A 13,976-nucleotide genomic window follows, 5' to 3' on the forward strand; every position below is an offset into this window, starting at 1 on the left:
CATATAGCAGAGCTGAGATTTAAACCAGGCTCTTCCTGAAGATGAAAGATGTGACCTCTACCAGTCTGTGCTAAGCACCTAATCCAATAATGTGGAAGTTTACAGGAGGACATATCAGAGTGGACCAATCAGGAGAAACTTCCTGAGAGAAGGAGGCCTTGAAGGGTCTGAGGATTCAGATGGGAAGAGAGAAAACATGATGGTATTTTAGGCAGGGTGGGGTGTGGGCAGAGGCAGAGTTAAAAGGCCTTTAGGTGGGAGTTAAGGTTCCATCTTGGTGAGGAATGATTTGATGGGGGATTGATTATAAGTGTCAGGATAAGAGTTTGATTTCTTTATATAATAAGTCATAATGAAAATTACCAATCATGGATGAACTACCATATACCAGGGACTTTTATAGACATCTCTAATCCTTATACCACCCTTGTGAGGTAGGTGTTACTTTATTGTTGTTGTTAAGTGTCACTGAGTAGGTTCTAATTCAAAGTAGCCCTGCATAGGGTTTCCAAGGAGCGGCTGGTGAGTTTAAACCACCAACCTTGTGCAAACAGAACTTACAGCCCTGTGCTTACCCTACAGGACTTCAGGTGTTACTTCACAGTAAGTAAGAAAACTGAGGTTTAGAAAGGTAAGGTAACATGTTTAAGGCAAAGTACAGCTAAACAGGTGGAGGAGCTAGAATTCAAACGAAACCTGGGTTGACCAAGGTGGCCTTTCTATTACTCCATGCTGCCTCCTAATGGTCGAGTGAGCAGACGGATGGTGTTGTCAGAACATCCCTCAGTTCTCCAACGGGAACTGCGGATCAGAGGGCAAGGAAAGCTGCCTCCAGACCACTGTAGCTCTAGCCCTCCAAATCCCTGTAGACTAAGCAATTTCAAGGAAAAGAGCTCTGTGTAGACTTCATGAACGTAGGCTGACCCCTGTGTCTTACACCTGCTTTGGACCTCATGAAAAGTGCCCCTCTGACACCAAGTATAACCTCAGAAAGCTACATGGTCAGGGAAAAAGCACACCTACCTTCCCCAATATCCCCTGGAGAAGGTCAACTTAAGCCAGAAGACTTTGGAAACATTATTGGCAACAGCCCCTCAGATAAGGGAGCAGGGTTTTGCCTCTTGGTTGGCTGGTCACACACACAAGCAGACCAAGAGAGGTCAAGGGGGAAGGAGGTCAGAAGTTGGCAAGCCTGAAGCCCACTTGTTCAGGTTGAGGATGGAGAAATAAGTGGGTTAATGGTTTTGGTCTTTGAGGCTAAGAGGTTAGGGTAAGGGATATAAATAGATGTTGGGTAAAAAAGCAGGTGGGAGAAATGTAAAGGCTGGGGCTAAGGGTATCTGTTCCAAGTCACTAGGCAAGAACCATGCCCCTGGGACAGCTCAAAGGGCTGGCCTAGTCCTGGGGTGGGGAGGATAGGAGGGATTTTCATAAAAGGCCCAATGCCCCTTCATTTCAAAGATGTTTGATCTGTAAGGCTGGAGAGAAGGGTTCCTTTTAAAGTGAATTCTCTATCTATTTGGGAGTTGAGGGGAAGGGAGTAATATAAACTGTTGGACAATGGCTGATATATTGATTGATTTTAAGGCATGGTAGAGAGAGACTCTATGGTAAATGCTCTATTTCTTAGCTACAAATATTTCACCAGAGAGCTTGCCAAAGGACAAACTGAGAAGCATCCTGCTTGGGGACATTTTCTAAGTCTTGGTTTCTTTGAGCCCAGAGTGAGCTATAATGCTAAATATCTGCTATCTAGGACCTGTCAGCATATCCATGAGTAGTCCTGTCATTTACAGTGTACGTACCCCTATCAAGGCACATTCTGGTGGGATGGGCCAAGTTTGGGTTTTAAGTCAGTGTGGCTTAGGCTGACTATAAGTGTTAAGATTTGGGTTTACTGGGAAGCTCCTCCAGCCCAATCACATCACAAGGACTAGAAAAAGACCCAATCACTGTGGATGCTGGGTCTGCAGAGGCAAGGCTCTAGGACTATAAGAACTTTATGTAAAATTGGCCTTTTTAAAAATTTTAATTGTGAATTGAATGATTGTTTGAACATCAGTTTTACACTCATCATTTCATTGCAATGATTACAATCTCCTCCATGCATCTTCAACAACATTTGCTTCTATTCCCTCTGTTTTCGTTTTTTTTTGGCGGGGGTGGGGATGTACACAAAAACACTCAGGAATATATATGTGAAGATTGGCTTTTGAAAAAGAAGTTGAGCTGCAGATAACAATTGGTAGAAACTACAGAGAAGAAGATGGCAGGTCCTTAAAAAGGAGAGGTTTCAACCAGTCAGAACTGAACTAAGATAAAGATAGTCTGGACTACCCAGGGAAGAAGACTTGTCAAATTTGTCACTGACAAATCCAAGGAAATGACACATGACCAGCTACTTCTGGTGGGGTAGGAGACAGAGAATAAAGGTGGCCCAGAGAACCTCTGAGGACCCTTCCAGCACTCAAGTTCTATGAAGAATGACCGACCCCTCACAAGGAAGACCCAGGGATCCATCTCTAAAAGAGAATCCCTATATCCTAAAGAAATGGCAGCATAACAGGCACCTGGGAAGATGCTTCTCTCCCTATCTTAAGGAGAATTTGTTGCTAAATGCTGTCAAGTTGGTTCTGATTCATAACGATTCTGTATAGGGATGCCAAGGAGCCGCTTGTGAGTTTGAATGGCTCACCTTGTGGTCTATGTTATCGCACACCAGGACTCCACAGTGAGATTAGGGTGGGACCAAAGGGAAGTGGGGCGAAGGAAAGTGCTGGCTGGGGAAGTATCCAGCTGGGTGGCAGGTTAACTAACTCTTCATAAGATCTACAGGATCAGACCAGCCTGGGTTTGTGAAGGCAGGCACCTGAGCTTTGAATGGATTTAAACTTGTTCAGTCATGGCCAATGTTGTGAAATAGCAATGAACTTGAATTTGTAAAATGTGGGTGTACTGAAACAATAACTAGAATGGGAAAAATATGAGTCAAGGCCCTGAAATGGGACTCAGAAGAGGCACAGTGAACCTTTTCAGGAAATTGATGCAAGATATCAGGACCATGAGAGCAGTACATAGTCAAAGCTGCCATCTTTGAGCCAGGCACAGCTGTTTATGACTCTGTTGATCAAGAGATTTGGTTGCAATACATACTCTGCCCTTGTTTTCTAAGAAGGAGACTTGAATTTCTAGCAGGGTGCTGACCTGTAATTTATCCTGTTCTGGTATACCCACATTTTACAAATCCAGGTTGTTCCTGGTTGGTTTTACTTGGTCAGTGGTGACTGAACCAAGAACTGGTTTGAAACCTGGAAGGCACAGGCTGTCCCATTGTCTTCTCCAGTGATAACTGATGCTTTCCAAAGGGAGGTTATTTAATCAATCCACAAATATAATTTGAGGTGTACCAAGAGCTAACTAGTACACTAGGGGACACAGGATTAAAAGCGCAGCCATGGCTCTTGTTTTCAGGGAGCTCAAAGTCAAGTTAAAGAGAAGGCTACTGAACAAATGAACATGTGCAAACAAGTAGGATGGGGCGGTGCATCTCTCTCTCTCTCACACACACACAGAAGATACACCCCCTAGAAGGGTAAGTCACATGTGTACAAGTCACTCATGGACTGCAACCACTCTCAAGGCATGTCCATCCAGTGTTGGGAGGGTCACAAGGCTTTGGGAAAGTATCACATTTGCAGGGTGGAAATGCTCCAAGTACTCTCTTCCCCTGCCAAGCCCACCCCACCTTATCCAGCCCATGTTCTCACCTCCATCAAGCAGCTCCTTGACGGTGCGGTAGTCATCAGCAAGGACGGCGTAGTGCAAAGCTGTGCAACCTTTGAAGCTGGCGCGATTGTTCAGCCGGTTGTTGAAGTCATCCTCTCGGGTGACCAGGACTGGAGGGGCAGTGACACAAACACTTCCATTAGAAACATACGCCATGATATGAACAGCCAATTTCACCGTCTTTTTCTCGGCATTTTAACTTACTATTCACTTACTTATCTACCCACTTACCAAATATACAATGTCACCTACTGTGTGCCTGGCCATCTGTGCTGGCAAGAGGAGCTGCCACAGAGACCAGCTCAACAAATCTTTACTGACTGTGTTGTACTTCAAAATTGGTTTGAACTGCAAGGTTGGTGGTTCAAGCTTACCAGCTGCTCCTAGGAAATCCCATACAGGGTTGCCATGGGTCGGAGCTGACTTGATGGCACATAACAACAACAAAAATTATGTGTTAATGGAGTCCTGGTGTGGCATTGTAGGATAAGCACTTTACCTCAAGGCTGGTTTGAACTGCAAGGTTGGTGGCTCTAACTCACCAGCCTCTCCTCAGAAACCCTGTACTGGAACACTGTGAGTTGGAACCAACTTGATCGATGACACTTAACAACAACAACAACAACAAAATTATGTGTTAGGAGTCCTGGTGTGGCACTGCAGGATAAGCACTAGACTGCAAGGTTGGTATGAACCACAAGGTAAGTGGTTCAAACTCACCTGCTGCTCCTCAGAACCTATATAGAATCGCTATGGGTAGGAATCGACAAGACAGAACTTACTAACAACAACATTATGTGTTAGGAGTTCTGGTGTGGTGTTGTAAGATAAGCACAGGACTACTAACCAAAAGGTTGGCAGTTCAAACCCACCAGTTGTTCCTCAGAAACCCTATACATGGCTTCTATGAGTCAGAACTGACTCAAAAGCACTTAACAACATTATGTGTTAGGACTTGTCCTGGGGACATAGAAATAAATCAGATATGGTCCATGGTCCATGACCTAATCTGATAAGAGGTAGACAATGAACAGATGTTTAGAGTACTGTTTGAGATAAACGCTGTTAGAGGCATAAAAGGATAATAAAGGAAGCCAGAGAAGTTTTATCTCAGCTTGGATATGAAGAGAGGACCCCAAAAGATGAGTCTTGAAAGGGTAAAGAGTTATCCAGGTAAAGAGAGATTAGATCAAATGGAACAGAGATGGATTGGGAGATAGGAGGCTATTCTTAGCCAAAGAATACTCATCTTTTTCTGCTCTCAAGATGTTTACAATCTACTTAGTATTTAATATTTATTTTTAAAGGACTTCTGAAATTTATAAAAGCAAGTAATTTTTTTATTATTATGGAAGAGTACAAAGAAGAAAATACAAGGCAGCAATAGTATTACCAGTTTAAGAAATTATACATATATAGATATAAGTATATATAGTTGACATGAACACGGTGACTCAGTAGGGTAAGCACTAGGCGGTGAAGCACAAAGTCTTTGGTTCAAGCCCACTAGTTGCTTCATGGGAGAAAGATGAGGCTTTCTGCTCCCACAAAGATTTGTTGTTGTTAAGTGCTGTTGAGTGGATTCCGACCCATAGCGACCCTGTACAGGGTTTCCAAGGCTGTAAATCTTGATGGGAGTAGAAATCCTCATTTTTCTCCCGCGAAGCGGCTGGTAGTTTTGAACTGTTGACCTTAAGGTTCGCTGCCCAATTTGTAACCACTACACTACCAGAGCCTCAGAAACCCTGTATAGGGTTGCTATGAGTTGGAACCGACTTGACGGCACTTAACAACAAACAACATAAAATCTACAATCATGGAATTTCCTGTGTGTATAACTGTATAATCTACTTTTTAAATCCTTAATAAATAGACTGTGCATACTTTTTTTTTTTTTTTTTTTTTTTACGGTAAGAAGATAAAACTCCCAAGATCATTCTGATACTTATATTCCTGACACTTTTGGCTTTGCATTAAAAAAGTCTAAAACCACCACTTCTCCAAGGCCCTCTGGGTTGAGTGACCACATGTTCCCTTCTACACAGGATAGTCCTGGCTATGTGTGTTGCTTTGAAGAGTCATTATTTACATGATAAACTGGAATGTTATCATACCTCAGGGGCCCTCCCTGAGGATCTTTGACCCTACAGACCAATATTCTGTTCCGGTGGTACAGTTTTTTTCTGCCTCATGCTGAGATTTTTTTAATCTGGCAATAAGTATGTGCTGCATGTAGAAGTTAGCTGAGAAACTGTATCATGTTCCTGTCTGAGTGGGTTTGTTGTGGTGGAATGTGGGTCCTACCTACATGCATAACTCTTCTCCCCTAATCTGTGGTCTAGGATCTCTGCAAAGAGCAGGTTTCTCTTACCTCTTGTGGATAAAAGGGTAACTTAAATCAAGAGGTAACCTTGCCTAGGTAGTCAAAAGCACCAGACACTTGGAATAGAGTCCATGCATTTTCTCCTCTTGCAAACCTAAACTATTATTTAAAGTCCTAAAATTCAGAAGGCTGTCATGCCTCCTCCTTTCCTTAATACTAATAGATTTCATTTATTGACCTCCTACTCTGGTCACTTCATACAATAAATCTGACTCAGCTCTCTAAACTACTTTGTTTTGTTGTTAGGTGCCATGGAGTTGGTTCCGACTCATAGTGACCCTATGAACAACAACAAAACACTTCCTGGTCCTGCGTAATCCTCAGAATTATTTTATGCTTGAATTCATTTTTATTGCCACCATGTCAATCCATCTCATTGTGGGTCTTCCTCATTTCTACTGATTCTCCACTTTAGCACGATGTACTTCTCCAGGGAATGGTCCCTCGTGATAACATGTCCAATGTATGAGAGACAAAGTCTCGCCATCCTGGCTTCTAAGCATTCTGGCTGTACTTCTTTCAACACATATTTGTTTGTTCTTCTGGCAGTCAATGGTACTTGTAATACGCTTCGCCAACACCACAACTCAAATGCATCAATTATTCTATAGTCTTCCTTATTCAATGCCCAACTTTCACAGGCATATACAGTTACTGAACATACTATGGCTTGGGTCAAGTGTTCTAAAAATGACATTTTTGCTCTTGAAATTTAAAGAGGCTTTAAATGCAATACACCATTTGATTTCTTGATTACTGTTACCATGAGTGTTGAAAGTAGATCCAAGCAAAATGAAGTCTTTGACACCTTCAATCTTTCCCTCATTTATCATGATATTATTTTTGCTCCAGTGATGAGGATTTTTGTTTTCTTTACACTGAGATGCATACCGAAGGCAGTGATTTTCATTAGTAAGTATTTTATGTCCCTTTTACTTTCAGCATGCAAGGCTGTATCATCTGCATATCACAGATTATTAATGATTCTTCCTCCAATCCTGATGCCATATTCTTCTTCATACAATTCAGCTTCTTAGATTATTTGCTCAGCATACACACTGACTTAAGTATGCTGAAAGAATACAACCTGGGTGCACACCTTTCCTGATTTTAAATCATTTAGTGTTTCCTTGTTCTATATGAATGATTGCTTTTTGTCCCATGTACAAATTGCTCATGAGCACAATTAAGTGTTATGGAATATTCATTCTCCTCAATGTTATCCATAACTTACCGTGATCCATACAATGGAAATCCTTCTCATAGTCAATAAAGCACAGGTAAACATCTTTCTGGTATTCTCTGCTTTTAGACATCTGATATCCCTCGTTTCATAGCCTCAACTGATCTGCTTGAGCCTCTGGCAGTTCCCTGTCCATGTACTGTTGCAGTTATTTTTGAATTATCTTAAGTAAAATTTTACTTGCATGTGACATTAATGATATTCTCCAATGACTTCTGCATTCGGTTGAGTCTACTTTCTTTAGAATGTGCACGAATATGGATCTTTTCCAATCAGTTGCCTAGTTTAGCTGTCTTCCAAATTTCCTGGCAGAGATGAGTGAGTATCTCCAGGGCTGCATCAGTTTGTTGAAATATTTCAATTTGTATTCCATCAACTGCTGGAACTTTGTTTTTTGCCAATGTCTTCAGCGTACCTTGAATTTCTTCCTTCAGTACCATTGGTTCTTGATCATCTGCTACCTCTTGAAATGGATGAACATTGGCCATTTCTTTTGGTACAGTGTCTCTGTGTATTCCTTCCATCTTCTTTTTTTTCAGTTTTCAGATTTCATTTTTTTTTTAATCGGCTCCATGAAGGGCACCCTAGACACATGAAACACAACAGAGTATTTCTTTCTTCCAGCATTAATGCAGAGAATGTTGATCTTTATGCATTCCATTTCATTTTTGACAACTTCCAATTTTACTTTACATGGTGGTGGTGGCGGTATGCTGTGGAGTCAGTTCCAACTCACAGAAACCCTGTTTATGGTTTCCGAGGCTATAAATCTTTATGGGAGCAGAAAGCCTCATCTGTCTCCCTCAGAACTACTGGTAGTTTCGAACTGCTTACCATGAGATTAGCAGTCTGACTCATAACCAACCACTTAATTCTCATTTATAGACAAGGAACTGGAAGCACTGAGGTTGGTCATACAGTTAATAAGTGGTTGAATGAGGAGTAGAATCCAGGTCTGATCTGTTTGAGTCCTCATTTTTTCTTTCCATCATATTACACTGACACCCTCATTATACAAATGAGTGATTCCGAGCTCAGAGAAAGTAGCATAGTGTGCCAGATGTTCTGGTCCCAGCCTTGGCTCTTATCTCTTCTTCTTTCCCTGTTCAGGTGAAGGTGCACACATAGATTCTATGAACTTGCCCTTAAAAGAGAATGGCCTGCAGTATGTAGCTAGCACCTAGATACCCTAGACTGGGTGGAAACATTTCAAATGTTTGGCAAAAGTGAATTTGGTGGCATGTGTAGCTGGAGAACAGACCACTCTCCTGGACTACAGTCCATGGTCCATCAGCTCTTCTCATCCAGGCAGGGACTCTCCAGATGATGGCCTCCCTCATCCTTCACCCCCACTCCAGGCCCCTGGGTATTATCTGACCTCTCCTGGAGTATTGAGAACAGGAAGAGGGCCTCTGAGAAGCTAACATAAAAGTCTCATGTTCATCTATATTGTTCCCATAAGAGAGCCTCTTAGGACCTAACTCAGAGATTACTAACTCTTAGTCACAAATAGTTTTATCAGATCATGGTAGGTGATCCTGTTTCCAATCCATGGCAGAGCAGAAGAGAGTAAAAACACTGGGGAAAAGGCTTTAAAATCAAGCAAATTAATTACGCGCCAGCACTGGTCTGGCAGCAAGGGAAAAGAACAGCACAATGAAAAGCTGACGCTGGAATTCAGAGTACAGTACCTCAAAAGCCCCTAAGGACATCACTGAATTGACACATTATATACTGGACATAATGATGAACCTGAGGAAAGCAGGAAGGATATAATTCATTTTACAGAGAAAACCCATCATTCATTCAACAAACAATGTTTAATGAGCACAAATACATGGTGGTAGCTTCTGGAAATGCATATCGAATGAGACATAACTCCTGACTTTAAGAAATTAACAGTCTAACGCAAGAATCAAGATAATTGAGCAGACTGATTATAATAGAGTTTCACAGTTGTATTGAAAGAGATATACAAGGTGCTTACCATAAAAAGCAAATCAACGTAGTGGAGGCTATTTAGTTCAGGAGCAAATCTTGGCAGAGTGCCAGTATTATAACTCTACCCACTAAGGACTGTCCATGAGGAGGGCCTTCATTCACCTCTGAAATCTCCTGTCTCACCATCCCAACCTTGCCTCTGAGCTTTTGCAAATACCACTCCACTGCCTGGCAGATTTCCTCTTCCCTCACATATCTTCAGCTTGACTAACTTCAATTCAATTTTAGGCCTTAGATTAGAAGTCACTTCCTCTAGTGATTCCTCCCAAGTGTGAGGTAGTTAGTTATTGTTCCCTGGAACTCCCCTGGCACCTTGGGTTCTCTCCAATTACAGTATTTATTACATTCTATTGTAACCAACCATTTACTTAACTATGTTCCCCAGTATACTAAAAGCTTGATGAGCACAGGAAGTGGGACTCTCTTCTTCAGTGCTCAGCATAGTATGAGGCGAAAAATATGTGCTTGACAAATATTTGTTGAATCAACCAATACATACATATGTAAGGCACTGATATTTTTGGTTTTGGAATGACAGTAACAGTGGTAATAACAATAGTACTAGTACCCATCATGTATTGAGTGAAGGCTGTTGAACAAGTAGGCTCTGGGGTCAGAGCACTGTGAATTTACTTACTGTGTAATCTCGAACGAATTACCTAACTGATGTATGCCAAGTTTCAGTATCTATAAATGGAGATATCCCTTCCTGAGATATTATAGGACTAAATGAGATACTATGGGTTAAGGGGCTTGGAAGAGTACCTGCCATATGTTGTTGTTAAGTGCCATCAAGTCAGTTCTGACTCACAGAGACTCTGTACAGGGTTTCTGAGAGCGGCTGGTGGGTTTGAACTGATGACCTTGGGGTTACCAGTCCAGTGCTTATCCTAAAGCATACTTGCCTCACCTGGCATATGGTCTGTGAACCGCAAGGTCAGCAGTTCGAAACTACCAGCTGTTCCACGGGAGAAAGATAAGACGTTCTGCTCCCATAAAGATTTACAGTCTCGGAAACCCTGTACAGGGTCGCTGTGAGTCAGAACCGACCTCAAGGCACACAGCCACCACCACCAGAGCTCCTTGCCATAAAATACATCCCAATAAGGTGGCTCCATACGATAAGCACTGGACTACAACCCACAAGGATCACGGTTTGAGCCCGCCAGCTGCTCCATGGGAGAAGGACAAGGCTTTCTGTTCCCTTGAAGATTTAAAACCCCCAAAACCCTATATAGGGTTCGCTATGAGTTGGAACCAACTCCACGGTACTTAACAACAACAACAACGAGCACAACAAGGAACTCTGGTGGCACTATGGGTTAGGCATTGGGCAGCTAATTGTAAGGTTGATTGTTCACACCCACCAGCTGTTCTTTGAGAGAAAGATGAGGCTGTCTGTTTCTGTAAAGATTCACAGTCTTGGAAACACTAGGGGGCAGCTCTACTGGGGCCTATAAGGTTGCTGGGTTTTTGGAAATTTAAAAAAATTACTACTACTGTCTAGTCTTGCACTTCCAAAAGTGTATCCTCTATTTTGAAAAAAAAAAAAAAGGATTCCTTTGGGGAATGTTGCAGACACTGCTCCCCTCAGAAAGGTACAGTGAGCATGATGATGTAAACAGTTCAGAGTGAAGAACCATCTGTTTAATTTGGTGTCACTCATCAGTTTCCCAACTTGTTTGAGCCTCCGTTTTTTCACCTAATTCCTGTTAATCCTGTAGTACTACTGGTGGTTCACAGAACACTCTTTGTAACTGAGTAGTGTTTTGTAATCTGTAAAGCATTTTCACGTATATATTTCAGCATTACCCTGTATGTTCAGAAGAATGTATGATACAACTCACTAGTAGTAGCACTGCAATGCAGCCAGTTCAGCTAGAACATTTTCCCTGGTCCTCTCATTAAGCTCTTTCTCTGCCATCACTTAGTTTTAGAATCCTTCCAGAAGATCTTGCTGAAGCCCCTGGCTCTTTAAATCTCACACTCATCACTATCCTCCCCCAAAGTGGCCAAAGGTGGGAAGGAGGAGGGGGAGACAGGCGCAGCACAGGTCCTCACACACATACACATATGTATCCCACCCTCACTAAAGATGAATAGGCAACTCCAGGGAAGCTAAGTAACTCCCCAAGATCATCTCACCAGATGGCCACCAACGTGGTCTTTTCAGGCTGCATGTTTACAGCTGGTGCTCAGCCAGTGAAGCGTCCACTTTCCAACAAAGACATCTAGCTACAGGCTTGTCTCCAGCAGGAGATGGGTTCAGGCTCCAGTCACTCCTTTAAGCCAGCACCCTGTCTCTTTGGTTGATCTTATACTTCTGACTGCAGAAAGCACGACAAAGCATCACTCTGGTATTCTTCTGATCCCACCTCTTTACAAAAAAAGATCATTATGTATATAATACCAATTCTGCCTTTTGATGTTGAAAAATCTATGCCTGGGTGCTGTGACCAGGGTCAGTCTGGAAGCTTTTGGCAGATAATGTGCCAGACGAATTGCCTGGCCTCATCTGTGCCGAGAAGTCAGCAGGGGTGAAAAGTAGTCCCTGAAGCCCTTATGCAGCCCTCGCTACTCCCCAGCACTTGCTTAAACTGCACAAATATACTGCCTCACAAGATACTTAAGATCAAGAGTGATTTAAAGTAAAGAAAGAAGTCATACAGAGCTCAATCTTACAGCTACCATTTACCTAGCTCTTCTATCTGTAAAATGGGTACATGAAACAATGATTTGAGGAGTATTGAGTATTTAAATATTGTAAGAATCAAATCTAATAACAGGCTTTTAAACATTACCATAACCATTTACTGATGCTGTCTTTCTCTCTTGTGTTAGGCATTAGGGACACAGAGATGAGTCACACATGACTCCTGTGCTCACACTGCTCTACTGGGGGAGATTTCGAAATACGCGTAAGAGACAAGATGGGTGGTCTCTAGATAACAGACACTTTTGAGATACAAAAAGAGAGAGAAGTAAACAGAGGGACCTATTCCCACCAAGATAGAAGAGCTGGGAGGGAGGGGAATAGGTCCTTTGGATGTGGGGTTCCTACACTGTGAGGCTCCTAAAGCCAGGAAGACTGATGTCAAGAATACAGATACTGAAAGGACACCAGGACTTTTCCCTAGAACGCACACAAACAGCCTTCCCCTAGAGCCAGCACTCTGAATTTGGACTTCTAGCCTCCTAAACTCTGTGAGAGAATAAATGTCTGCTTGTTAAAGCCTTCCACTTGTGGCATTTCTGTTATAGCAGCACTAGATACTACGACACTCTCCAAACACACTTCCTTTCTCTGTTCCATAAAAGAGCCCTGGGCATTCTCATCATGAATCCTCAGGGGGTAGCATGGTGCATTTGAAAGAGTATGGAGGTCAGAGTCAGTCAGACTGGGAAGCAAAACTCACTGATAGTATGATTTTGATCGAAGTATTTAACATTTCTGAGTTTTAGTTTCTTCATCTGCAAAACAGGGATAATATCATCTACCTCACAATATTCTATAAAAAAAACAACAATAAAAAATGGACAAAGGATTTGAACAGACAGTTCTTCCAAAAACATACACAAATGGCCAATAATTACATGAAAAAATTCTCAACATCATTAGCCACTGATGTTGTTAAGTACTGTCAACGTCAGTTTAGACTCATAGCAACCCTGTACTTGGTTTCCAAGGAATGGCTGGTGGGTTGGAAATGCTGACCTTGTAGTTAGCAGTTCAGGGCTTATCTTATATCACCAAAACAGGACTCCTTCTATTGCTGTTGTTAAGTGCCATCAAATCAGTTATGACTCACAGTGACCCTGTATAGAGTTTCTGAGGAGCAGCTGGTGGGTTTGAACCACCCACCATGCAGTTCAAACCAACCTTGCAGTGCAGTGCATTATCCTGCCATGCCACACCAGGACTCTAGTAACAGAAGCATTAAAAATAAAATAAACCTACAAGACTGAAAAAAGGGAAACAGAGATAACAATTTAGAACAAAGTCAACCACAAAGTTAAAAAAAGTGAATAGTGCAGATATGCACCACTTGTCTGTCAGTTTATCGTACAGTGATAGCTTGTCAGTTTCTGTGATCCTGGAAACTATGACATGGGCATTTTAAATACCAACAGGGTATTTAAAATTGAATGATGCAGAAAGCATCAAAAGAAGATGGGAGGAATACACAGAGTCACTGTACCAATAGGAAATGGTTGATGTTCAACTGTTTCAAGAGGTAGCATATGATCAAGACTGAAAGAGGAAGTCCAAGGTACACTGAAGGAATTGGCAAAGAAAAAGGCACAAGGAACTTATGGAATAAAAACTGAAATGTTTCAAGAAAGTGAGGTGGCACGGGAGGCACTCACTCATCTATGCCAAGAAATTTGAAAGACAACTATATGGCCAACTGATTGGAAGAGATCTGTATTTGTGCCCATTCCAAAGAGAGGTGACCCAATGGAATGCGGAAACCATCGACAGTCTCTTTGATATCCCATGCGAGTAAAGTTTTACTAAAGGTAATACAGAAACGGCTGCAAGCATACATTGACAGAGAACTT

General features: G+C 42.1%; 1 protein-coding gene across 3 annotated transcripts in view; it reads right to left on the reverse strand.

The window, feature by feature from the left end:
* CLPB (ClpB caseinolytic peptidase B homolog (E. coli)) overlaps nucleotides 1-13,976 on the reverse strand; it is a 208,692-nt gene that overhangs the window by 74,041 nt on the left and 120,675 nt on the right. For all 3 annotated transcript variants that reach the window (XM_006870266.1, XM_006870265.1, XM_006870267.1), the window contains one exon: nucleotides 3,768-3,896. In XM_006870266.1, coding sequence (XP_006870328.1) covers nucleotides 3,768-3,896 — 129 coding nt within the window. The remainder of the gene's footprint in view (nucleotides 1-3,767; nucleotides 3,897-13,976) is intronic.

This window comes from Chrysochloris asiatica, unplaced genomic scaffold, assembly GCF_000296735.1.
Source record: "Chrysochloris asiatica unplaced genomic scaffold, ChrAsi1.0 scaffold00140, whole genome shotgun sequence".
In the NCBI taxonomy this organism is placed as follows: Eukaryota; Metazoa; Chordata; class Mammalia; order Afrosoricida; family Chrysochloridae; genus Chrysochloris; species Chrysochloris asiatica.